The following is a 27,372-nucleotide window of genomic DNA, read 5'->3' as shown; positions in this document are numbered from 1 at the left end:
GTTGGTGCTGCCAGCCACTATAAGAACACTGTGAAAGATTAAAGATATACAATAGAACATGACATGACAAATTGTGGGCCCTGAACTTGAGGTACCTGTGAATTATTAAGCAATAATGTGGAACACATGAAGGAGAACACAGAAACAACTTGGGAATCATTTCTCTAAAGACTGAGCTGAACAATACTAAATGTAAAGGAGAAACTAGGAAAAGAACAAAAGAGCACAAACCTCAGAGCCAGCAGGATGGCTCAGTGGTAAGGTACCTGCTGCCCAAACCAGAGCGATGCCCTGAGCTCAGTCACTATGGGGGCACGGAGTGAGGAGAAGAACGGAATCCTCAGGTTGTCCTCGGACATCCACACACATGACACAATGTACACATACAAACACAAAATAAGTTTTTAAAAAGATTGTAAACCTTACAACTGCAATGATTAGGCTGACATGAGAGCAACGGGGATGGTTAACTCTTGCTAAGGGTCTAACTACCATAAGCAAAATCTGCAGATCTAATAAATTATAAACGGTCATTTGCAGAGTATGAGTGATCAGATTGCATGAAGGGGAAGGAGTTAAATACAAAAGGAAGGAAAGTTAAATTAATAGTAATCATGTCTTAAAACATCATAAGAAATCATACTATTAACTGAAACAAAAACAATGGAACATGTGAGCCCATGTATAAATAAATATATAGTTTAAATGAAATTGTCACCTGTAGGCTAACAGTGTTTCTTGCATGAGGCAAAGATCACCTAACAAAATCCCTAGTATCAGGCATAAGAAGCCCTTTTCTTAGTTGTTCATAGTTGTCAAAGAGACTCCCAAAATGTTACAGAGTATTGATACTGCCTATGGTTGCAAACCAGAGGTGGAAGGTATGTTCCTATTGCTGATGACACCACCATGCATTGAAGACACAGGGTTCAGAGGCCTCTGAGCAGGAACTAACATGAATGCCTTCTCCCTAAGGACCAGAAAGCATCGTGCAAGTTTCCAGCGGTGACAAGCAACAACTCTCCCCACTATCTGCCCATGAAGCACATCAAATACCAGCATAACACAATAACCCTAGAGGTGCAGTAGTGGCTCACATACTTGGAGGTAACCAATAGCTCTCTAGTTGGACCTAACGGCCTGTTCAACAAGAGAGAAATCATGCCTGTTATTGGAAACGCAGCCAGCTACCCAGAGTTAGGGAAGTCATAGTTTTTGGACAATAAAATATAACCAATGCTTTAATGAATCAGCATACTCCCTGAGTACATGCTAAATATTGTCCTTATACCCATAGGTAAATGTAGTCCTTCCTCATCATCCAGAAAACTTGTCTTTGCAACAGATGGAAGCCTTTACACAAAACTACAACCAATGAAAATGCAGAGTTGTAGGGCCCAGTCCCAGATCTACAAAACAACTTTTGCACCCGAGGCTCAGGGAACACTACAGAAAAGGGGGCTGAAAGGCTGTAAGAGCCAGGGGACCAGGGAGTTTGCAATGTCTCCCAGCAATGTCAGCAGCAATATCTACAAAGTCTCACCACCACAGCCTAATATGAGCTGAGCAAGGCAACATCAACGGACATGAGAGAGTGGGTGGAGAAATGCCCACCCGCGAGGTCTCAGTCCTATACAAGAACTGCTGGCCACTAGGGAACGCTGAGGGAGAAACATGGCAATTAATGGAAACAACAGGGCCTGGGTTTAAAAGAACAAGGAGCACATAAGGGAGGGCATGGAGAGACCAAGGGAAGGAGAAAATGACATGATTATATCATAATCTCAAAAAATAAAGGAAAAACTTTTGAAAAAGGTAACTGAAAAAGAAATGATCAAAGTCTCATAAAAAGGTTAGAAAGCTGTAGGTGACCTGTGGCACTTAGAAGCTGCCACCACACACATGAAGATGCTCCAGTAAAGCTGTTTCCAGTGAGAGATTTTCTGTAATGTCTACTGCTATTAAATCCCAGGCTCTTCTACGAATGTCTCTATGTTCCCAAGAAATGCTAGTGATATAGGTTTTAGTGACAATCAACCAAAGCATAAATACAATCAGGTGAAGTCAGAAATCTGAGAAGACTGCTAGTGGCTTGACTTTGTCTCTTGTTTAAAATTAACTACTATGGCCTTGACAGTTCAGTTGTTCCTTAAATGTAAAGTTTCAGATTATCCTAAAAGTCAGGAAGGAGAGTCTTAGAAATAGTTGTCCAGAAAACATTTTCTCCATTGTTGGAAAGCCTCCTTTGAAATCTTATCTTACAGAAGATAATTATATTAAAGAACAGATAAAAACCCAAAGATATCACCTCATAAGCTGTACATATTAAAAGGGTGACTCCATAAATCATCTCTATATCTAAAAGAAGTTCACAGTTAGCCAGTTTCCAGTGGACACTATAGGTAGAAATAACTGTATCTGAAACCTGACTCTGGGGTGGAAACTTGTGTTCCTCAAATATAAATGCCTACCCTGAAGGACTGCATGACACACCACAAAAATACTAGGGATAATAAGACAATGTAACCATTTTTATTATTTTAAGTAAAATGAAGTTAACTCATCACAGACATCTTCTTTACTTCTCTGTGGAACATAAGGAATCATACATCCCAGATGAGTAAGGTATATAAGGAAAATAATTAAAACTCAAGATAATATTCCAGGCAAACTATTGGCCTACAATATAATTACATTTAAAACCATCTAGATTGCAGCTCATTACATGAGCAGTCCTTTCTCAAGGACTACAGAAGTAGGCTACATTTCAGAAAATCTCCAAGTTTTTATTTACATAAGACAGACATAGCACAAGTAATTCCAAGTGTGATGTATGCGTGAAAAAATGCAGGGGTGGCTCAGAGGAGCTTTCTCTGAAGAAGTCAAGTTTAAAGAAAAATGTAAATGATGAACAGAAGAACATTCCACAATAACATACTTACGTACTAAAAGCACTGTTTCTTCTATCCCTAGGTCTTGGGAGATAACATTTTAACAACAGTTTTTCAGTGGCTATAGCTAACACAGGAATTAGAATTATATACCATTTTAGAAACGTATATATCTTGTCTAGCTTAACAACATAATATTCTTAGTTTATTAAGATTAAGCTAAATTTAATAGATATCATTATCAATCTTATGTGACCATTTTGATATAATGTATTGTTCTGCCTTCATAGAAAAGCTAGAGACCTGTCGTCCATAGTAGTGTCAGGGTTTGTTATAGAGAGGTTTTTTTGATAAATAGTGTGAAATTCATTAGACTAGACAGTGATTAGAGTAGACAAGTAATATGCCTTCTTAATATTTGATTGATTAATACATAAGTAATTTAAAAATATTTCATAATTATTTATGCATTCTGTGTACAGTTCAGTAAGACTTAATCATATGAAGCAAGAAAGGATATCAATGCTATGTAATTTGCTGAGAACAGGAAGTCACATTCAAAAATGACTGCACAGCCTGTATTACTAGCAGCTCTGCTGCTCCCTGGCCAGGTGCTTAGAACACATAAGAACCACTGCAGCTCATGATCAATGGCCCATGTGCTATGTATGTATACCATTTATCTCTACCGTACACACAACATGTAATACTGTTTCAGAGAATGCACAATTTGCATTTTCTTCTAAGTAAAACAAAGTTGTCATTAAAAAAGAATATGTAGTTATTCGTTTCTGCAAACATGTATGTATCTTCAAATAAAGCAGTGGGGAAGGTGAAGATCTGTAAAATTATACAAAGTGTGCCACTGCACAATTCAAACTCACTGATGACTCTGTGCAGTCCTTGGTTCATATGTGCAATGTGCCTGTGTGTGAGAAGTGAGCTGTGCCAGGAACTGAACGGCAGCAGTTTGAGGTTTGCTTTAGCTGTACAAACCTCCACGTCCATTCACGTCCTCCACACTGAGCATCTGTGTGCTTGACACAGTAAACGCCAAGTCATCCACTCCCAACTTTGCCTTCTTTTTACCTTTTTAATATAAATAAAATATGACCCAATAAAAGAAATGGCTATAATACCTTGAAAGGCTGTGTGTTCTGAATTCTTTGCAGGGATGGTGGGGGAATGAATGGAAAACAAAACACATATGTTGGTCTCAGAGGTCTCCCCTAAGGATTAAGCACAAAGCACACACAGAGTGCACAGAGTCGGGTACACGGGTGCTTTACAGTTTCCACTTGATGTTGCTGCCATCCGTGATAGTGTTATTACATGTTATCATCCTCTGTCCTGTTACAGCTCATGGTATCCTAAGACATTACAGTGCAGTTGGCATGGCTAAAACTGTGGGTGGGAAGAGTTCATGTTCCTTCACACGATGGCCAAATTCCAGTGAGCAAATTATTTGAGCATACTTTATAAAGCCTTACTTAGAAAGTGAGGAATAGGGCCTGGAAGCAAAGCTGAGCATAAAATGCTTGCTTCCTGTGTGTGAGGGCTGCAGGTCAGGTCTATGTCACCCACAAAAGTGCTTAGAGGCACAGTGGCCTGCCCAGAATCCTAGTATGCGATGGACAAAGACTGGGTATTCCCAGAGCAGGATGGCTAGCTGAATTTGTAAGCTCTGTATTCAACTGTGAGTCCCTGCCTCAAAGAATACATGGGGAATGATCAAGCACACCTAATGTTAATCTGAGGCCTGAATATACAGACACAATATACACTTGCCCACATACATGTAAACACACACACATACATGTATGCACACCACATAAAATGAGGGATAATATCATCTACTTTACATGGTCATGATGTGAATTATACTCAAGGAGACACAAATGGATGTTAAGAAGCACAAATAGATAAAGAAATAAAATTATTAATTTATCATCACACGATCTGCATCTTGATTTACAACAGGAAGCAAGGAAGAAAATCAGTTGGGAGAGGAAGGGAAGAAGAGACAGACAAAGACAGGAAGGAGAGGAGGGATCTACCTTAAGAAACCTGTGTCAACAGCCTAGAGCCAGTATACTATACTATCGTCACATGCCACTTAACAACGGAGTCATTCTGAGAAAATGTTGTCCCACAAGAATGTGTACTGACACAAACCTAGATGATATCCACACACTTCGGCTGTGTGGCAGAACAGCTGTTCCTAGGCTGCAAAGCTTTGCAGCATGCTACTCATTGCAAACTCAAGGCAATTCTAACTCAGTGCTGTTTGCAATATTTAAATTATATAAATATATGTAAATGTACACAAGTATATTAAAATGTTATATAATTTTTCTCTATATTATGATCTTATAGGAAAACAATCACACATGTGATCTACATTGACCAAAGATACCATGCTGTGGTCCTTTACTATAGTAATTATGTAAAATAAATGGAGAGTCACAAGTATATGCTTACCTTTACTATTGTTTTAGGGCGTTTTTTAAAAAACAGTTTTGGCTTCTCTACCACAGGAAGAGGCGGGAGCTTTCTCAGCTCCTGTAGGACAGAGGTCGCAGCACGCTTCTTGGAGAGTTTTTTGCTGTTTCCCTCTCCCTCTGCAGAAAATTCTCCCACTGACACCCGGGTAACAAAACTCTTCATATGTGGTGGTCCACTTTCTTTAATAACCTATTAAATGCAAGCAAAATATTAATCAACATGACAACAGTTGTATTAACAACATGAATCTTGAAAGCCTCTCTAGTCTGGAGAAATATGCCAAAATTACAGTATCTCTTTAAGACAGCTATTTTGAAGGTATGATATCAGTAATGTTAATGAAGAACATTTCTAATTCTAAATTAACCAAAGGTAAAGGAAATCCTAACATGTAATTTACAGTCAGTCATGGTCCCCCATGTCTTACAGAACACAAAGTAAGAGCACAGAACATGCCAGCTTGGCTATGACCCCATACTAGACAAGCGATCTAGAGTAAAAATAATATTACTACATATACATCTAATCTGTTCCCTATCAGGGTGAGAAACCAGAAGCCAAAGATGATGTTTTATCATTTCAAAGATAAAGTTTTTCATACAACAGTCCATCTTATATGATTACCACATATGGGACCACATATATGATTAGGATTCTATACAATCATAATGGAGCAGAAAAACTATGTGGTATTTTTGTCTATGCTTACATGTTTAAATTTTTCAAACACATTTGAATTATAAAGCATCCTCTTGTGACAGATTTTCAAAAACAGGAAAAAGATGAAAATTAACTTCTTGCTAGAGACCTGAAAGGTTGTTTTCATAATGGGATTCAAACTCTTAGGGATTATGGTGATGTGATCTAGACGGTATACTATAAAAATGTGCAAGTTTGCAGTGAATTGTGGAATTCAAGAATTATGGAACCTTCAACCAGAATATTCCTAAGTATTCAATGTGTTCTTACATTTAAATTATATCAGCTTATAGAGGAAAGATAGATGTCAAGTCCTGAATACTCAAAATGCAAGTTTCCTTTAAAATTCTGACCTAAGGAACCCACAGGATTTAGTTTACCACTTATTATATTAGAATTTTATCTTCTACTATTCGAGTCCAATTAGGAAAAGGAATTTAAAAATACAGTATCTCAATAAATCACCATCAGGAGTTAGCTTAAGTATATTTTCCAAGTAACTTAAGTTCACCAATTTAAACACCAACTGTTCATTTTCACACTCTGGTGTACAAGCCTATCAGTTACAAAAGTAATTTCCTGGGCTAGAGAGATAGGTTCAGCAGCGCAGTGAGGTACCTGCTATACAAGCAGTGAGGACCTGAGCTCAGATGTCTATCATCCGGGTAAGAACAAAGCACTGCTGCACAAATCTGCAAACCCAACACTGAGTGAGGTGGAGTCAGACCAAGATGTAACATTCATGGGCCACCCGGCCTAGACACGCTCTGAGTTCAATGTGAGACCTTTTCCCAAAAAGTAAGGCAGAGAAAGGGCCCTAGTCCATGCCTGAGTTTGGCACCCTCCTCCCAATAGGAAAGGAATGATCTACTGTACATGAACCTCACACACACAAAACAGGATTCAGTGAACCAACATGGGAACTGCATGTTTAGCCTGGAAGTGCTTGTGCTAGATCATCAGCATGAGCATCAAATACTCTAACATAACACGCAGATATGCAAAAACTGTCTGTGACTTCTACTGCACACGCTGATTATCAAGGGGGTGAGAGGCTTCCGCACAAGGTCCCCCAGCGATTTTGTGTTGGAATCAGTCTGCTGTCATATACTTTCTCTCCCTACCTTCCTCATTGGCTACTTTCAACCTGCTATAGGACAAGAAGTTGATAATCTGACTGTCAGAGCTGTGTTCATGAGGAAAGCAGTTTCTCAGTCCAGCAATCCTTTCGACGAGTACAGTGCAGGAGGTCTCCACTGCGGAAATGCTGTGGAGTCTCAGGAGAGCCTCCCCTGGCCCTGAGCTTGTTCCCGCCTCCTTCCCTTTCTGCATATGACCTTCAAAGTTGGTGACCTCTTACTATGGAAGGCATATAAAATTATTTTTATCTGATAAAATTATTTTTAAGGATTTTTTCTTTTAAAAAGTTTTGTACAATTCTATAAATATTAAGTTTGTGCATATTTAGTTGTAGAAAGATATCTCACTCCTTTTTAGTGATTTGTCAGTTAATGTTAAAACATACTCTGGTGAGCAGGGTAGTTCTGTCCTAGAGTCTGTGCTTAGCACATGGCAAACTCCCACGTGCAACTCCCAGCATCTCCCCCAAACAAGTCAAACATGGTTTGACCTCCATACAATGAAAAGGAATTGAATGTTAGCATCATATCACAAAACACTAGCTCAGTTCACAACTTGAATTAAATATGATCAAATTAATGATAAATAAAACACCAAATCCTATAGATTAACAGAAACTATGATCAGAAAACAAATCTTACAGTCCAAATTGAAACGTCATATAAAAAGGGGCCTAGTACAAAAAGATAAGAAGACCCACAGTACTCACAGCATTACAGTAGCTTCCATTTCTCTGAGGCACAAATCACTTCACGGCAATACACGAAGCATGTGCCCCTGATGCAGGAATCTAGTGTACCAGGGAACACTTTAAATAACCAAAGAAAAGCACATGTACACATACCTCAAAACTGACGGGCATATTTCTCTTCAGCGCAATTTCAAACACTAAGCTTATTTCAGATTTATTTGCATCTTTATCATCATCCATTTCTTTTCCTGATTCACCATTCTAAGTAAAAACAAAAAGAACAAATAACAAAAAACAGGGTAGTATTGGAGCCAGACACCCAGACAACACTCACACTGCTCCGCAATGAGTTGGGCCTAGCTACAAAGTTTAACGTAGCTGATGTGGGCATGGACAGTGGATTTTCCTGAACTCTTAGGGTCAAGGGCTACACTGATAGGCTTTTGAATTTTATTTTGTTTTATTTGGAGTAGAAGCAGCAAATGCTGAATTTCAGGACCTTCTACTCAGCCATTCATTCTCTAGACCTAATTCTCCAACTAGAGTGTGCAGCTGCGAGCCTCCACAACCAAGATTCTAACATGACCCATGGGCTGACATAACAGACAGTACAGAACACAAACCAAGAAATCAGAACCGTGTCTGGATGGAGGCATGTCTTTAACACATACTTCTGGAGGGCTGAACAAAGCATGCATGAGATAAGAAAATAAAAGGACAGTTCTTGCTACCAAGAAGCTTATGTCTAAAGCAAAGGACACCATCAAAAGGACAAATCAGCAACCAACAAATTGGGAAAAGATCTTCACCAGCCCTACATCAGATAGAGAGCTAATATCCAATATATACAAAGAACTCAAGAAGTTAGACCCCAGAAAACCAAATAACCCTATTAAAAATGGGGTACGGAGTTAAACAAAGAATTTTCACCTGAAGAACTTCTGATGGCAGAGAAGCATCTTAAAAAATGCTCAACTTCATAAGTCATCAGGGAAATACAAATCAAAACAACCCTGAGATTTCACCTCACACCAGTCAGAATGGCTAAGATTAAAAACTCAGGAGACAGGTGTTGGCGAGGATGTGGAGGAAGAGGAACACTCCTCCACTGCTGGTGGGGTTGCAAATTGGTACAACCACTCTGGAAATCAGTCTGGTGGTTCCTCAGAAAACTGGGCACGTCACTTCCAAAAGATCCTGCTATACCACTCCTGGGCATATGCCCAGAGGATTCCCCAGCATGTAAAAAGGATACATGCTCCACTATGTTCATAGCAGCCCTATTTATAATAGCCAGAAGCTGGAAAGAACCCAGGTATCCCTCAACAGAAGAATAGATGCAAAAAATGTGGTATATCTACACAATGGAGTACTATTCAGCCATTAGAAACAATGAATTCATGAAATTCTTAGGCAAATGGATGGAGCTGGAGAACATCATACTAAGTCTCAAAAAATCAATTATGGTATGCACTCACTAATAAGTGGATATTAGCCTGGAAAACTGGAATACCCAAAACATAATCCACATATCAAATGAGGTACAAGAAGAATGGAGGAGTGGCCCCTGGTTCTGGAAAGACTCAGTGTAAGGCAAGTATAAGGCAAAACCAGAACAGGGAAGTGGGAAGGGGTGGGTGGGAAAACAGGAGGAGGGAAGGGGCTTATGTGACCTTCAGGGAGTGGGGGGGGGGCGGCAGAAAAGGGGAAATCATTTGAAATGTAAATAAAAAGTATATCGAATAAAAAAATAATAATAATAAAAAGAAGAAGTAGGTAATAGCTGCAATGAACATGTTCGGCAGAAAAACATGTGTCCACCATTATAACAAATCTCAAACAACGAAGACTACCTAGTTTGGAAAACAGACAATCCCGGAGGCCTAACTGTAAGGCTTGAGTAACTGAAGCAGAAGAGATCAAGACACTGACGACATAGGAAATGCCTGAACTAGAGATATTATTGAAGTTCCATGGAGAAAGTAGATGAAATCTTAAGAATGAGTAAAATCAGAAATGGGTAAAAATCGGGGCTAGAGGGATGGCTCAGCAGGTAAGACCACTGACTGTTCTTCCAGAGGTTCTGAGTTCAATTCCCAGCAATCACATGATGGCTCACAACCATCTGTAATGGGATCCAATTCCCTCTCCTGGTGTGTCTGAAAAGAGCAACAGTGTACTCACATACATAAATCTTTTTTTTTTTAAAGGATAAAATCACCCAAGAATAGCCTCAATATTCTACTATGCAAACTAAAGTAGGACACCAAATTCTCAATCTCCTCCTCTTTATATTCCTTGACCCCTGGCTAGGGATGTGGCTCACTGCTCATCTTTAAAGCATGAGGCTCTAGGTTCAATTCCCTGCACTGCTGAAATATGCTGTGGTGCTTGCCTACACTCCTTTACCTCAAGTTAGCACAATGTAATCTATGTCCAATACAAGGTGCATTAAATGCAAGCAAGTGAATGTCACCCTTCATCTTCATGCACAAATTCCTAAGTCCCATGTTACCAGCAAGTGGCCTCCACAGGTGAGCCAGGGCCTCCCCGCAGGGATGTGTGAGTCTGGTACACCCACAGGCACCTGAGAGCCGACGGCCATGCCCCTTCCTCGGCTGGTCAGATCATTTCTTTCCTTACACGATTAGTTTATTGTCTGCTCAGAATCCTCCCTGAGGTAGCACAGGAGAGACCGCCACATGCACCAGTGCCACACCTGGGGAGACTTTTCTGGAATTGGTTCATTCTGTAGGGCTTGCAGGGCTTTCATCGCAGCGTTGTGTCTGGCAGCTTGTCGAGTCTTCCCTTCACCAAAGAATTCATTATTTCCTACAGTTAACTGAACATAAAAGATCTTGGGCATTGGGCAATGATACCTATAAAAAGAAAACACAAGCATTAGTGATAGCTCAGAAGCACTCTATAATGACCTATGACCATAAGATTATTTCACTTAATAAGTTAGCACTTCTATTCCACTCTCTACATTCCTTAAGATCAAATGATTAGCTTCCAAGTGTACGTAAGAACATGTGCTTTTCTTTCTGTGCCTGATTCACTTCACCAATATAATGTCTTCCAGCTCTGTCCCCGTTGTTGCATATGGAACAATTTCATCCTTTTTAATGAATCATTCCATTGTTATTCATATTTTCTTTAACTCTTTGTCCATTGGTGGATACCTAGATTGATTCCAAATCATGGTGACCATGAATACAGCCGTAGTATGTGACTATAGATATCTCTTCGAAATCAGTTCCACTGAGGAATCTGCTGGATTGTGTGGTAGTTCTATTTCTAGGTTTGATATGTTTTGTTGGTTTTCATAATGCTGCTTTTGAAGAATCTCTATGCCATTTTCTATAACCAATAGACTAACCTATATCCTCAACAATGGGAAATTAGAGTTCTCTGTTCTACTTGTCCTTGTATTCTGCCTTCTCACTAGTTTGATGCATATTTCTGATATGGTGCTGAGCAGTATTTAAGTTAATCTTATATAGGAAGTTTGGGACCCAGAGTTAAACAGACTCCCCCATAAGCAGACAGATAGGGAGAGGGGCCATGGCTAGGGAATAATGGTGGCCAATTTCAGGATGGCCAGCTTCTACCTCAACTTCCTGACTTGAGCCAAAAGCCTAGTAGCTTAAAACAAAGGCTATGTAGGCTTCTGTCTCCCACCAGCTTAAAACAAAGGCTATATAGGCTTCCCTCCCACCAGCAGGCCCCTGAGGATGGACTGGCTCAACAAGTTCAAGACCTGGTCAGGTCACACACAGTTCTGGGCTAACAAACAACAACTTCCTTCACACTGACCAACCCTAGAGTAGGGAGGCTTTCTTCTTTGAAAAGAAACTGGATGTTTCTTCTTCCTGAGTGCCCCCGTTACTGTGAATAGGATCTGTCTGTGTGTCAGCCACATGTCTGCTTGTTCACCCAGGAAAGACCTTTCTGAACTGCTAATTCTGAGTGTGGTGCCTGAGGTCTGTCTGTTGCTGTCTGCTGAGCTTCAGATTCTCCTGCCTTTCTTTAACTGGAAGAGAAAACAACCCAGAGCCACACCCCTTGACCATATCATTTCTAGACTGCATCAGAAATAGCATAGCAAAATATGCTCAGGGTTGAAAAACCTACCCAAGGTTTGTGTTTAATGAGCCAGGGATAAGTGTAAGTAGGAAACTAGCGCCATGCAGCTGAGAGGTTAAGAGGCTGGGAGAAGACAGAGCACAGCTAAAAGAAATGTTAATAACAAGGCTATATGATAAAAATCTATCAATTCAACAATTACCTACAGAATGTCTTTTATGACAGAATATTGTAAAAACAAACAAACGATATAGTAGGGAAGACAAACAGTAAGAAATGTACATAGAATAACTATTGTGGGAGAAATATATGCAAATGAGAGGAGGATGGGTTCAGAACTATCAGGAGCTGTCTAGATAAGGTGGCCAAGGAAGGTTTCACTGAGAACATGACAACTCTGTAAAGACACGAAATAAGTAAGGAACCAGATCATGCAAGGATCTGGGCTGGTGCGTGTGAGGCACACAGGACAGCAAGTGCAGAGGCCCACAGATAAGCTCAAGTAAAGAAGGGGCCCATGAGGGAGGGGAGCCAAGGAAGGCGGAAGAGGCAACCAGACTGCAGGCCTTCCCTAAAACCACGTCACAGACCTCACTTTTAGCCTACGAGAAACGGATAGCCATTCTGAGCAGAAAAGAGCACCATCTAAACCACAGTTTGAAAGACCATGTGCTATGCTGAGGGCAGTCTGAAGGAAAGAGCTGGGGAGCTCTGAGCTCAGACAGCACTGAGATAAGCCTCAGGAGGGACAGGCAGTGCCTTAGCTGGGTAGTCCCTAAATTCTATGTGAGAGTTGGAAACAAAACTGCCTAGGAAATCTAAGACATGGTTCAAGGATTATCTTAGAGCTTTAGAAGAGTACCCACTGAAAGAGAAAAAGACTAAACAAGGGATGCCAGTGCTGGGTGGACATGAGCAGCATTGCTTTGGAAACTTAAAACTATTAGAGAAGACCTTCAAGCAGGTATGTCAGGTGGGCAACCATATTTATGAGTTTGGGCTCTAAGGAAAAGGTATGAGACAGTGAAGATAGAATTTGTGAATAATCAATGCAAAGACTGTATTTAAATGTACAAGAAAAATAAGAGTGCTGTGGGATTCAGAGACAACAGAAAGACCAGAGGACAGGTCTGGAAATGTGGAGAGGGTGTGTTAGAGGAGGAGCCTGTGAGTACAGCCAAAGCTCACAGGCAAACTAATGAGACGTCTAAATGACGTCTAAACTGTATGATCACTGACCTGAGCAATTCAGCACTATGAACAGAATCAATTTTGGTGGAATAATAGATTTGTAATTGTAATGTTAAAAATTAAGTTAAAAAGTATTCCAGTGCTGGAAAATGTTTCTACGCCAAAGTCCAACTGAGGCCCTGTTCTTTTCTTTTTCTATTTTGTCACTGAGCCCAAGGACTGGCATGTGGTAGATAAATATTGGATGACCAAGTAACGCCCCAACGTGAGGTCACAACATGCTTTCAATGGTTGTTAATACCCAAGCAGTGGTACTCTGCAAGCAGTCTGAAATAAACTGGAGAGAGCCCACAATGTTAAAACATATTGGGCAAATGGGAATACATCAATGAAGGTTTCCTGAAAATGAAATTCGGTGCTGAAGAAACAGTAAGTGAGGCCACAACTGAGACCATGCGTGGACCGACATCTGGAAAAGGCACGTGTAAAGAAAGCAGTGAGAGCCCAAGGCTCTCTTAATGCCTCTGATCAAAGTTCAGGGGGACAATAAATGGCAGAGGGCGGGATATAAGAAGGTCAGGGCAGAGGAGAACACACCACAGTGTCAGGGACAGTACTGAGCGGGAGTGTCGGGGATGGTACTGAGCGGGGTCTGTGGGACTAGACAATCTTCAGCACAGCAGCAGGAAAAGCCAGGTTAACTCTAAACATCAACTTTTATGGGTCACAGTTTTCCACTACATTTTTTTAAAGAAAAGGTGTTTTAAGTGAATATGTGTCCTTATTTTTAAAATAGAAAACATTAAAAACGTTAAAGAGAAAACATGAAAATAAAATACTGTTTGTAACATCCAAAAACTAAAACGAACTTTAAGATACAATCTTTTTATCCTTTGGTTCCAATGGATAGCACCATCCCTAACACTTGCCACTTACTACTTTAATCCGAAATTTCTTAGGGCGAATCATGTAGATACACTGTCTTTGTCACCCACAAAGTTTAGTTTCCCACATACATACCTAAACATTTTAATTCATTCTATAAAACTTCAAGATGCACTATTTGAAATCAGAAATAGACTCCTGAACCTATCTTAAATGGCAAGCTTTCTCTGTAGAGCAAATGCTTACAATTAATTATAAACTTCTGAAAACAGAGGTCCACAACTGGAATGCTAAGACCTTTAACTACAGTAGAGGCAGTGGGCGCCATTGTAATCACTAAGGTCTGCTGACAATTACAAAACTCATTTTGGTTTGCCACAGAGACAAACAAAATTTCTGTTCATTATAACTTTACTGCAATATGATGTCATAACACATAAGCATACTGAAACAATCTGCTGATTTTTCTGACCAAAATATTAATTGCACACTAAAGAGCCCTCGGGGCCTCTTCCTTTTGGACCATTGAATATGGCTTTATGTATGTGTATAGGTATGCATTTGATATATATGTGTATATAAATCATATCATATAAATATCAGAGGGAAAATTAAGTATATTGCATTTTTTACATAAAAAGTAAAATATTCTAGTAGTAACAACAGGAAATTCCAAGACCCAGTGCCTGACTTGTTTCATTCCAGTTTCACTTCATCCTCTGGTTTAACAATGATTCTTAGTAATATACCCCACATGGTTTGAATATCTTACACATCACATCTCCTCAGTGCACCATGACAATTAAGATTAGCCAGAGCACTCTGATTAATGGCATCCAGACTACACTACAGTGCAGATGACACAGAGTACTTCATCAACCAGAATACCATGTGCTGAGGTCCTCGCCTCCAAATACTTATTTCCTTTGGTAAAGAAACACTCGAAGTTCATTAACTTTCAAAGGAGGTATGTTCTACTTAATGGAGTTCCTTCTCCTGTTTCTGTTTTTCAAACAATAAGCTCAGTTTTGATAATGAACACTCAACATATGATGCATTTATTTCTACAAATTAGAATATATTAACTAAGCAGATAGTATTTTGTACTCAAAGTTTCAGTTCCCATGCTGTTATTGTTAAGAGATGAACCACAACAACCTCTATTGTGCAATGAAATGATTAAATGAGCTCCTCGCATCCACAGCCTCCATCCTGGTCTTCTGAGCGGGTCTCTGCCATGGACCCAAGGTTGCCTCGGTAACGCTTCCTGCGATCCCAGAGCTGCTCTCACTGCTCTAGGTTACCTCTGCATAAGACCCTCTTGGCCAACAGGAGCTGCATCAAACAGGGGACATAACCCTCTTCACTGTGCACTGGCTACATTCTTTACATCAGTTTAGTCTTTACAGAAGCCCAGTGACAGGAAAGGTCCTGAATCTCACTTTGAGCAGTAACAACTTTTCCCAATAGAGCTGTTGAGAGTCAAATTCACACCCATCTAACTTAAAAGGTTCAAGAAAATCTTGCAGAATTTCCTAGGGCCAGCAAGGTAACAGTGCTTGTCACTAAGCCTTAAGACTTGGCTCATTCCCCAGGACCTGATGCTGAAAGGAGGAAATTTTGGCTTCATGTGCACTGTGGCATGAACTTCTGTGCACATGGATGTATGTGTGTGCATGTACACACACACACACACACACACACACACAAATATAATGTGTAAAACTGCCTTATTATCTTCTGGTTCTTCCCATTTTTTTGTTTAGCTGAACAGAGAAGCTAATGCAAGGGTTCTGAGTGACCAAGTACTAACATGGCACTTCACAGTGACCTCCTCAGCTTCTGCAGCAAGGAGTTCAAATAGAACTCCATGCTGCAGAATGCAACGTGGGAAGTCACAATGCTGGCAGTCAGAGCCACGCTGCTCAACAACCTGGATGGACAAGGGCTAACTTCAAGTCTTCTTTTCTAATCTATGCTTCACTGTCCCCTTCTTGGTGTGTGTGTGTGGGGGGGGGGTGTTCGTAGTATGTGTGCATGTGTGTGCATGTGTAGTGGTGTGTGTGTGATGTGTGCATGTGTGTGTGGTGGGGGAGCAAACACAGACACTTTAAATAACACAGTTATTAGATACACAATAAATCTTCAGGCATGCCCCATCTTCAAGACATATGAGACAATGTGTCAATCAAGAAGAGATACATGAGTCTTTGGAATTTACACTTAACATGTCTAATACAGTTTTTAAGTGAAGGAGAACTACCTTAATCACTGGCAAGTGTTGCTCTGACGACCTTCTAACCCATGCCATCTTGCTATCTTCCTAACCTGACTGCATTCAAGGCTTTCTCTCTCAACTCCTTTATGTTCTCTCTCTCCCAATCATCCACCCAAGGTTTTATTTTCCAGCATCTCACTTTCCTAAATATCACTTTTACAAGGTGACAAAGACACATTCCAAACAACACTAGGACATAAAAATTGAAAAATAATGACCTCATTTCATTTGATGGTGTTACTCATAAATTTCAATATGGCCTAGACATCCATATCTCCTCTACAGGTTTATGTCCAAAGCCCACGGAAATGTTATCTTCTGATCTAATGGGGAGCGGCTGGAGTTCTGTTTATTTCTAATTCAGACTGAAAACAGGATGTCACTTAGCCTTTCTATCTCAGTTTACTTATCTGTAAAATATTTGCAGATTTAAGATTTAAAAATCCTAAAAGCCAAAACTCAGAATTCAGATGACATTTGATTATTTTTACTTTTTGTAACTTTTGGCAGCACTTACCCAAATTCTTTCCCTTGCAACAGAAAAATAAGTTTATCATAAAGCTGTAAAGTAGTTTTGGCACATTTTCAAACTTGTACATATATAAAATGTCTAGATAGCTCTTTCTTCACATCTATAAAGTTTGAAAATATATCTTTTATGGTCTGAGTTTTAATTCTTAAGGAATTTCAAATATTAGGACTGATTTAAAAAGATTCACAGGCAAGCTGAAAAGAAGTCTAAAAGAGATGGAAGCACACTGTTTCTGTTCTGTTTGCAGCACCCCCTCATCAAGTCTTAGCTGCCTAGAAGGGCAGAGAACACGAGAACTCTGAGAGGGATTTCAAAGCAAAGGTCTGAAAGCGCATAGAAGCACAGCTGCAAGCATTTAGCTGCTCTGAAGTTAAAACAAAAATGTTCAGCAGAATCAACTCAACAAAGGTAATCCTGTGCTCAAATTAAATCTGGTAGATTAATAGAAGGGCATGAATTTAGGATGTGAGAAGTCAGCCCTGGACCTGTGTCACTGAAATTCCCTCCACACTCAGGTCTGTGGAAGGCAAAGGGTGCTGTCAGAGGCCTGCTGCTGGGAGCACACCATGTCATCCTCATGAGCACACTCACACCTGCACACACCTATTCTTGCCCCTTCCTTCAAGTGGATCTACATACGTTATCACTGCCATGTTATTATCAAACCAGGCAAAAGAAGCCACTCACATTTAGATCAACCACCCTACATGCTCAGCTTCTTTCATAGATGAGGGAAACAAAGAAGGGAGCTGGTAACTAGCCTCCCCCACATCACCTACAGTGAGCTGGCCGCTGAGCTAGGCACACTGGGAGCCCACACTCAGCCTCTGAAGTGTGCACAAGCACGAGCTATAAACTCTGAAATCATGCTACATGTGAAAGTCAAGACCACTCACATCGAGCTAGACCTAGGAGATCAGTCAGATCTCTCTCTCTCTCTCTCTCTCTCTCTCTCTCTCTCTCTCTCTCTCTCTCTGAGCCAGAGTCACATGTAAGACCTCAGTCACCCAAGGGAATGAATGCTAAGGGCATTCTAAGTTGAGAGCTGACTGAGAAGTCCCCCAAGCCCTGTTTCTTACTCATCCCTCTTGGTTCACCTTTGTGAAATCTGAGCTAACACATTGTAACTTGTCCTATTTCCACAGTTCAGTTGTACTGGCCTCAATCGCCAAAAGAATGCTAAGAGCAGGGAGCAGAGGACACTTTTGATTTGTTTCTTACCAACTGGAACACAGCTGTTGCATCTCCAGTAAGCACAACACTAAAGACAAAAGGGGAAGGAGGAGGGAGGAGGGGAAAGCAAGAGTCTATATGTTTACATGGTATACAGATTTTAAAATAGCAACAAAGTAGCAACTTTTTTAGAGTGTTATGCTTCCAAAGTCAAGAATTCAACTAAAAGAGAAAAATCCCATTGTCTTTCAGCATCTGTACAAACAATATTAACTTTATCTTTCAAGTTTTAATCAGGTAAGCTTTACTGCCTACTTTCTAGTAGCAAAAGAACTTTATGTTCCTAGAAGAAATAAACGTATTATAGGTCAGTTAACCAATACTATAATTAGGACTTTTCCGATAATATTCCATAGGTAATAATCATCTAAAGTCACATACTCTCAGAATCAGCTGCTAAGGTTATTTTCAATGTCTTAAAACAATTTTTTCCTTGTGTTACAAAGATTTAGGAAATTTCTCAGTGGAACCAGCCAAGTCAACAGCTTTCCTACAAGTTTGTGAGTTTTACAGAGTGGCTACTTGTCTAACTGGTTATTCTGGAAATTTGACGAAAACCAAAATCATATCATATGACAAAGTCAGTCTAGTAAACGTCTGTTTCCCTGTAACTCATCCACTCACCCAGGATCTATGGTTATTGTCACCATGAGCTAATGTTGTCCTAATGAACATTGTCTTTACTTCTATATAGCTGTAGTTTCCACATCTCACTAACAACGCATAGTCTGCCTATCTTAAGTATTTTCTCACCATATATATGAATATATATATGGTGTATATATATATATATATATATACACACATACATACATTCTAATAGGTCTTACTGAAAACAAAATGTTGTATTTTTTTAATGTAGCCATTTAATATTTCTGCATATTTTTCCATTCTTGTTTGTTATTCTTTTTCTAAGTTCTAAGTTCTTGTGTTGAGTACTCAATTAATTTTCATGGTATCATTTCCAACATAAGCATAAAACTAACGAATCTGTCTTACAATATCCTTTCTGCTGTTCAAGCTATAATGTGTTCAAGAGGAAATACACTACAGTATGCTTTGAATGTCTGCGATGAAGCCAATTTCAGAGGACATCAGTGTGTCTAGAAAACACCCTGAGATAATCTGCTAAAACTCTTAGTTTGAATATAATAAAATTTACTTCCCACTTTAAGAAATGTAATTAAAAATGTTTTTCAAATACCTTTCGTAAGCTTGGAAGTGAATACTGGTAGAGAAAAGCTTTTGAGATTTACAGATGGACAAACTAAATCCACCTATTACATAGATGATATGGGGAAAGAAGCCCATGTGAAGACTAACCAGGAATATAAATGACTTGGGCTCCATCAACTTTTTCAGCTTTATGCAATTGGCAATCTAGGCAGAAATTATTTCATTTTCCATACATAACTATATATTAATTTAGGGCAAACAAACAAATAAATCAGAGGGAGGAGTGGTCCTTGGGCCTAAGGGTGCTTAATGCCCCAGTGTAGAGGAGTGCCAGACGGGAGGACCAGAGTGGGTGGATGGGGAGCACCCTCACAGAAGCAGGAGGAGGGGTATAGGATAGGAGTTTTCTCAAGGGGAGGCCTGGAATGGGGAAGACATTTGAAATGTAAATAAAGAAAATATCAAATAAAAAAGAAAATAAAAATAAAAAAGTGTACATATATATACTGTGCACTTTAAAATCTTTTATAAAGCATAGCTATTGGTCTTCTGTTGAGGAAATTTTCCTCTGTGCCCATGTGCTGAAGGGTCTTTCCCAGTTTCTTTTCTATTAGTTTCAGTGTGTCTGGCTTTATGTGGAGGTTCTTGATCCACTTGGACTTGAGCTTAGTACAAGGAGATAAAAATGGATCAATTTGCATTCTTTTGCATGCTGACCTCCAGTTGAACCAGCACCATTTGTTGAAAAGGCTATCTTTTTTCCACTGGATGGTTGTAGCTCCCTTGTCAAAGATCAAGTGACCATAATTCTGTGGGTTTACTTCCAGGTCTTCAATTCTATTCCATTGATCTACTTGTCTGTCACTGTACCAATAACGTGCAGTTTTCAACACAATTGCTCTGTAGTACTGCTTGAGGTTGGGGATACTGATTCCCCCAGAAGTTCTATTACTGTTGAGGATAGTTTTAGCTATCCTGGGTTTTTGCAAGCTGGTACTACCACTCTGGAAATCAGTCTGGAGGTTCCTCAGAAAACTGGGAATGATAGTTCTGGAGGACCCTGCTATACTACTCCTGGGCATATACCCAGAGGATTCCCCAGCATGTAATAAGAATACATGCTCCACTATGTTCATAGCAGCCCTATTTATAATAGCCAGAAACTGGAAAGAACCCAGATGTCCCTCAACGGAGGAATGGATACAGAAAATGTGGTATATTTACACAATGGAGTACTACTATTCAGCCATTAGAAACAATGAATTCATGAAATTCTTAGACAAATGGATGAAGCTGGAGAACATCATCCTAAGTGAGGTAACCCAGTCTCAAAAGAACACTCATGGTATGCACTCACTGATAAGCGGATATTAGCCTAGAAGCTTAGAATAACCAAGACACAATTCACATATCAAATGATGCCCAAGAAGAAGGAAGGAGTGGCCCCTGGTCCTGGAAAGGCTCAGTGCAGCAGTGTAGGGGAATACCAGAACAGGGAAGTGGGAAGGGGTGGATTGGGGAACAGGGGGAGGGAAGAGGGCTTATGGGACTTTCAGGGAGAGGGGATCCAAAAGGAGAAATCATTTGAAATGTGAATAAAGAATATATCGAAAAAAATTTAATAAAGAAAAAAATCTTTTATAAAATACTTCAAAGGAACATAATCTTAAATTTTTACCATATATTTACTACATATCACCTGCTCAAAAACCTATCAGATTCCTATGAGTAGGAAATATGACCAGCTAGGAGCACAAAGGGCATACGATCAGTGGAGCTGCTGGGACAGGAGTCTTCTGGCCGCCATTTGCACCAGGGAGACAGTTGGTTTCACAGCCTTCTGTGCACAGACCCTGCCAGAAGAGAGTTGGTCTCCCAGAAATACAAAGGCTTACAGGCCCACCGAAGGGACAAGCTCCAGCCAGAAACAGCAAAATCAACTAATACCAGAGATAACCAGATGACAAAAGGCAAACACAAAAACCCTGTCAATAGAAACCACGGTAACATCAGAACCCAGTTCTCCCACCACAGCAAGTCCTGGATACCCCAGCATACCAGAAAAGCAAGAGTTGGATTTAAAATCGTATCTCAGGATACTGATAGAGGGTTTCAAGAACTTTAACTCCCTTAAAGAAATAAGGGAGAACATGGGTCAACAGGTAAAAGCTCTTAAAGAGTAAACACAAAACTCCCTGAAAGAATTATAAGAAAATACAAACAAACAAGTGAAGGAACTGAACAAAACCATCCAGGATCTAAAAGTGGAAGTAGAAACAATGAAAAAATCACAAAGGGAGACAACTCTGGAGATAGAAGACCTTGGAAAGAAATCAGGAGTCATCAACAACAGAATACAAGAGATAGAAGAAACAATCTCAGGTGTTGAAGATACCAAAGAAAGCATTGACTCGATAGTCAAAGAAAATGCAAAATACAAAAGGATTGTAACCCAAAACATCCAGGAAACCCAGGACACAATGAGAAGATCAAACCTAAGAATTATAGGTGTATAAGAGAGCAAAGATGTCCAACTCAAAGAGCCAGTAAATATCTTCAACAAAATTATAGAAGAAAACTTCCCTAACCTAAAGAAAGAGATGCACATGAACATAGAAGTCTATAGAACTTCAAACAGACTGGACCAGACCAGAAAGTCCTCCCACCACATAATAATCAAAACACCAAATGCACTAAACAAAGAAAGAATATTAAAAGCAGTAAGGGAAAAAGGTCAAGTAGCTTATAAAGGCAGACCTATCAGAATTACACCAGACTTCTCATCTGAGACAATGAAAGCTAGAATATCCTGGGCAGACCTCATACAGACCCTAAGAGAACACAAATGCCAGCCCAGACTACTATACCCAGCAAAACTCTCACTCACCATAGATGAAGAAACCAAGATATTATTTCATAACAAAACCAAATTTACACAATATCTTTCCACAAATCCAGCCCTACAAAGATAATAGATGGAAAGCACCAACACAAGGAGGAAAACTATACCCTAGAAGAAGGAAGAAAGTAACCTTCTAACAAACCCAAAAGAAAGTAAGCACACAAACATAAAAATAACACCAAAAATAACAGGAAGCAACAATCACGATTCCGTAATATCCCGTAACATCAATGGACTCAATTTCCCAATAAAAAGTCAAAGACTACCAGAAGTATTTTTCATGTAAATCTTCAATTTTATAAAAGAATGTTTGCAATTCCTCTTCCAATTAATTTAGCAATGTTTTTATGCCATTGTATCTGTATTATTTTCCATGATAATCTTCAATTTTAACGTTTTTCTATATATTTCTTCAATTTTATCAGAAATATTTCAATCAACTTAGAAATGTTTTATGCCTACCATTTTATCTGTATTATTTTCCATTTAACATGTTTTTCTACATATTTCTTCAATTTTATCAGATATACTTTCCATGTAAATCTTCAATTTTATCAGAAAAAGTTTATAATTCCACTTTCAACCAACTTAGATATATATATATTTTACGCCTACCATTTTATCTGTGTAATTTTCCACGATAATCTTCCATTTTAACATGCTATTCTATATTTTTCTACAATTTTATCAGAAATATTTTCCACATAAATCTTCAATTCTATCATAAAATGTTTCTACTTCCTTTTTCAGTTAATTTAGCAATGTTCTTTATGTGTACCATTTTACTCTTCAATTTTCCATGAAATTTGTCAATGTTAACATGTTTTTCTTTATATTTTTTTAATTTTGTCAGAAATATTTTCCATGTAAATCTTCAATTTTATCATAAGATGTTTTATTTTTCCAATAAAAATTTAAAAAAAAGAAATACCCTAAGATATGGCTAGTGTGCAAAATGAATTTTTTCCATAATTCAATTCCACCATTGGTTAATGCTTCTCTTAAAATGTTGTTTGTGCATTGCTTGTGTAGAAAATCTCTCAAGTTCTTTCTACTAACAAGATAATTAATGAAACTAATTCTAGAAAATAATTGAAATGCATCTATTTCCCTACAATGTTAAGTGTATTAACCAGACTATATTTTAAAGGTTTTTAAAAAATATTTTCATGGATAAATTACCGCAGTGATGGCTAGGACACAAGATTCAAATGCACAGTAGAAGGTGGAATGTCGCCTCTAAAGTGTACTAAACTTGAGAAACTGCTTTGTTACAATGTCCAACCCAGACATCTTCTCTAATGTTTTTGCTGATCAAAATTAACTATCAACTTTGGCTGCCTGCCCATGGCAAACGCTCCCCCAGGAACAGAGACATTACATCAGCAGTACCACAACAAGACCAATGTGCCTGGACAGAGAGGGACAGTGACTAGGTTGACTGCAAGCTTGCACTAGGTTTTTCTTTCACTGAAATCTAAGTGGATCAGATATACACATCTGCATATAGTTTAGGGATAACAATAACTTGTAAGTTAATGTATATTCACTGCAATATAAAAAATTTACTTGGCACTTTCCCAGCTAATTGTTTTTACAGCTTGAGTTCACGTTATGTACTGGCTGCATTCATAAAAAAAAAAAGTTAACATGAAGCAAATATTTTCAAACTAAATTCTATTTTCCCACTGTCGCCCAATATTTAATCTTGAGTTATATTTCTATAAGAAAATGTTACCACTAACACATCATAAAAATTATAATTAAAATGCATATGCCCAGAAACAGGTATATTTAATCAATTATTCTATAAAACACTTTATCTTCTCACCTGCAATAAAATTAAACTAATGGATAATTATTTTCGTTTCATATTCTCACAAGCATTAGAAGGAAATGTATGCTTTAAAGAGCAACTGTAGGGCTTCACAGCAGCTTAACAGAGCCAGGCCTGGTAGTACATGGCTTTAGTTGCGGCACCAAAAAGGCAGAGGCAGGGGGACATCTGTGAGTTCAAGCTATCCTTGTATACATGTGAAACTCTCTCAGAAGACAAACAAACAAAAATCCTAAAGATAGAAGTATAATTTACAATTTATTAGCTGGACTTAGATCATAGTTTGGCTACCAGATTTCAGCAATACAAGGATTGTCAGATCAAAACAACAACTGCCCTCAGACCTTCCCAATCTCTTCTGCTATTGGTGACACACTTCAGAGATCTCACTGCTACCCACACCAGCTTACTGGGACCACACCTCTTCTCTACAGTCAACACACCCACACTAGCCTACTGGAGTCATAGTCTCCTTTATAGTAAACACACTGTCTGATTCAAGCATTTGTTTTCAAGCAAATCCAAAGAAGATATGCATAGCTGCCTGCATCTTGTACACAGAAATGTAAAAAGAAACTTTTGCTGTAAAAGGTAAAAGAACTGGAACATCTCAAAACTCTTATACAGTTCTATTTTTAATTAGTATGTTCTAAATTTATAAATTTCAGGCATCATAAATTGAAGCATTTTCTACTCAAGTCCTCTACAGAGTATCCCAGGGATTGCAATTATCTGGACTCTCCTTTTCTATATTACACAGATAATCCAGGTATGCTTTTCTATGCTAAGTCAGTGTGAAGTGGGGTTTTTATACTAAGAAAAACACTGAGCTACAAATCACCAGCTTGTCCTTGTTTTTGTCACATGCTACAAAGGAGAGCACAACATAAGTGAGAGCCTCAGAAGTAAAGAGGCATGCCGCTGTCTAGCAGGGCAGCTCCCACAGATCAGTCTTACAGTAGGGATAAAACTGAGCATCACATTCCTATCTACACATAAAGCAGCTTTTTAGGACATTCTAGACAGGTCTCTCAAGATCTCTTAGTATTCCTGGATAGATATTTACATGAGTGAGCACACTGCAGAGAGAAAGCGCCTGAGAGTCTGGGAGCCTGTCTGGCCTTTACCAGCAGGTGACACATGGCACCAGAATACCAAAGGCTCGGAAGTCAGCTGTTCTCACTGTTCCTTCTGGGCAATTCATTAGCTTTCTTAGATACATCATATGCTTCTACAGCGCTTTAGCCCTTCCTGTGTTTTCTGGTATTAGCCACCAGGTTCAAAAAGAACCAAGGGACCATGGCACAAATGCCACACTATCTGCTTGGAAAAAGAATCCAGGAATGAGTGCAATCCTATAGGCAAATACTCCAGGCTTCCTCTCCACACACAGCACATGTCTGATGGCTGTGGCGAGCAGGAAGTGGGCACTGTGGTTAGCATAGAGTCAGTGCAGTGATAAAAGCTGTTAATGAAGTTGGAGATGTGACTGAGACAGACTTAGGTAAGGCCTTGTGCCCGTCCTCTAACTGAGCCCCACGTTGCTCACACAACAAGGAAGCACAGCTTCAGACCCCTGCAGGAAACAAGGCTCACTCAGTAAGCATGTCAGTATCCTTTCAAATAGTAGGCAGTGTGCAGAAGATGCACGGGTGAGCTTGGACAGTGCTGTCTCACAAAGCATACACCACCAAGTACATCTCTCAACATTTTTAATGAATGCAACTAAAAAGTTTTAAATTCTCTTTTCTATGTCATAAAAGACATCAATTGACATGTTTTGAATTATGTTCTGTATAGACTGTTCAGTGACCTATCAATCACAGTGTAGGAGTCTAACAACTCATTTGTCTTTGAAGAGATGCATCCTGAACAGAGAATATGAGAACATCAGTGAATTGTAAGAAAATAAAGAGATAAGGAAGTTAAGTTTTCGTAACTGAAGCCAAGGAAAAGCCTGGGAAATTAATGGGTAATAAACTCCCAAGAAACTCAGACTATGACAAAGCAGCAAGCCAAGATGAGAATAAGAGCTACGGTGATGAACTACACAGCCCTAGCATTACTCCTAAGATCCAAATCTCATCTGAAGTCAGGAGAACGCTAGGTGCCGAAGCTGCTCATTTTCATTGCAGCAAAAGAAGAAAGAAGAGGAAAAGCATCCAAGACAAGGAGTACAAAGCAAGCTGACAGTAGCGGGTATGCTGTACAGTACATACAGTAGCAGGTATGCTAACAGACCACATCTAGACGTCCTTAGAAACTCGAAACCCACACAGTGGGCTGATTAGGACTTAGCAGCCCTATTTGTAGTAGCCAGAAGCTGGAAAGAACCCAGGTATCCCTCAATGGAAGAATGGATGCAAAAAATGTGGTATATATACACAATGGAGTACTATTCAGCCATTAGAAACAATGAATTTATGAAATTCTTAGACAAATGGATGGAGCTGGAGAACATCATACTATGTGAGGTAATCCAGTCTCAAAAGATCAATCATGGTATGCACTCACTGATAAGTGGATATTAGCCTAGAAACTTGGAATACCCAAGACATAATCCACATATTAAATGAGGTACAAGAAGAACGGAGGAGTGGCCCCTGGTTCTGGAAAGACTCAATGCAGCAGTATTCGGCAATACCAGAACAGGGAAGTGGGAAGGGGTGGATGGGAGAACAGGGGGAGGGAAGAGGACTTATGGGACTTTTGGGGAGTGGGGAGCCAGAAAAGGGGAAATCATTTGAAATGTAAATAAAAAATATATTGAATAAATAAATAAATAAATAAATAGATAGATAAATAAAAGAACCCAAAAAAAAGGACTTAGGCAAGATTAGAAGACAATACAACTTTTTGTTTGTTTGTTTTAAAGTGGACTGTGTCAACAACCAATAAGTCCAATACTATCATAATGTCTGTCTGTTTGATTTGGAGAAAGCCTTCCCTGCGTTCTAAAAAAAACAAAGCAGGGTGCCAAGCAAAGGCAGTAGGTCATTCTGCCCAGGGAGTACCAGGTGCCTTCACTACATGAGAAAGCAATACTCTATGAGAAATCCAAGAGTTCTGGAGACCTGAGACATCCATGGGACTGCAGGATGAGTTGTTAACAAATCTTACTTAATGTTTTTTGTCATTCTTTTTTAAAAATCACTCAAGAGAACAAAAGAAAGGTTTGTAAATAATCTTATTTACAACAGATGGAACTTGTTGGGAGAGTTTGGAGGAACCTATGGTCACCACCTGAGAGCCAGGCCTCTGAGACGGCCTCCAGGACAGTGATTAGGACTGACAGGAATGTGGACGCAGCAAGCTCTCAGGAA

The 27,372-nt window shown here is 39.3% G+C and overlaps 1 protein-coding gene across 9 annotated transcripts in view; it reads right to left on the bottom strand.

Moving 5' to 3' along the window:
* The window catches only part of Stau2 (staufen double-stranded RNA binding protein 2), a 274,556-nt gene that overhangs the window by 156,016 nt on the left and 91,168 nt on the right, over positions 1 to 27,372 (bottom strand). For all 9 annotated transcript variants that reach the window (XM_052175921.1, XM_052175917.1, XM_052175919.1 and 6 more), the window contains 3 exons: positions 10,646 to 10,805; positions 8,080 to 8,187; positions 5,373 to 5,585 (listed from right to left, as the gene is read on the bottom strand). In XM_052175921.1, the coding sequence (XP_052031881.1) occupies positions 5,373 to 5,585; positions 8,080 to 8,187; positions 10,646 to 10,805 (481 nt within the window). The remainder of the gene's footprint in view (positions 1 to 5,372; positions 5,586 to 8,079; positions 8,188 to 10,645; positions 10,806 to 27,372) is intronic.

This window comes from Apodemus sylvaticus, chromosome 3 (assembly GCF_947179515.1).
Source record: "Apodemus sylvaticus chromosome 3, mApoSyl1.1, whole genome shotgun sequence".
Lineage (NCBI taxonomy): Eukaryota > Metazoa > Chordata > Mammalia > Rodentia > Muridae > Apodemus > Apodemus sylvaticus.
The sequence above is the reverse complement of the archived record's forward strand: the minus strand, read 5'-3'. Positions and strand labels throughout refer to the sequence as shown.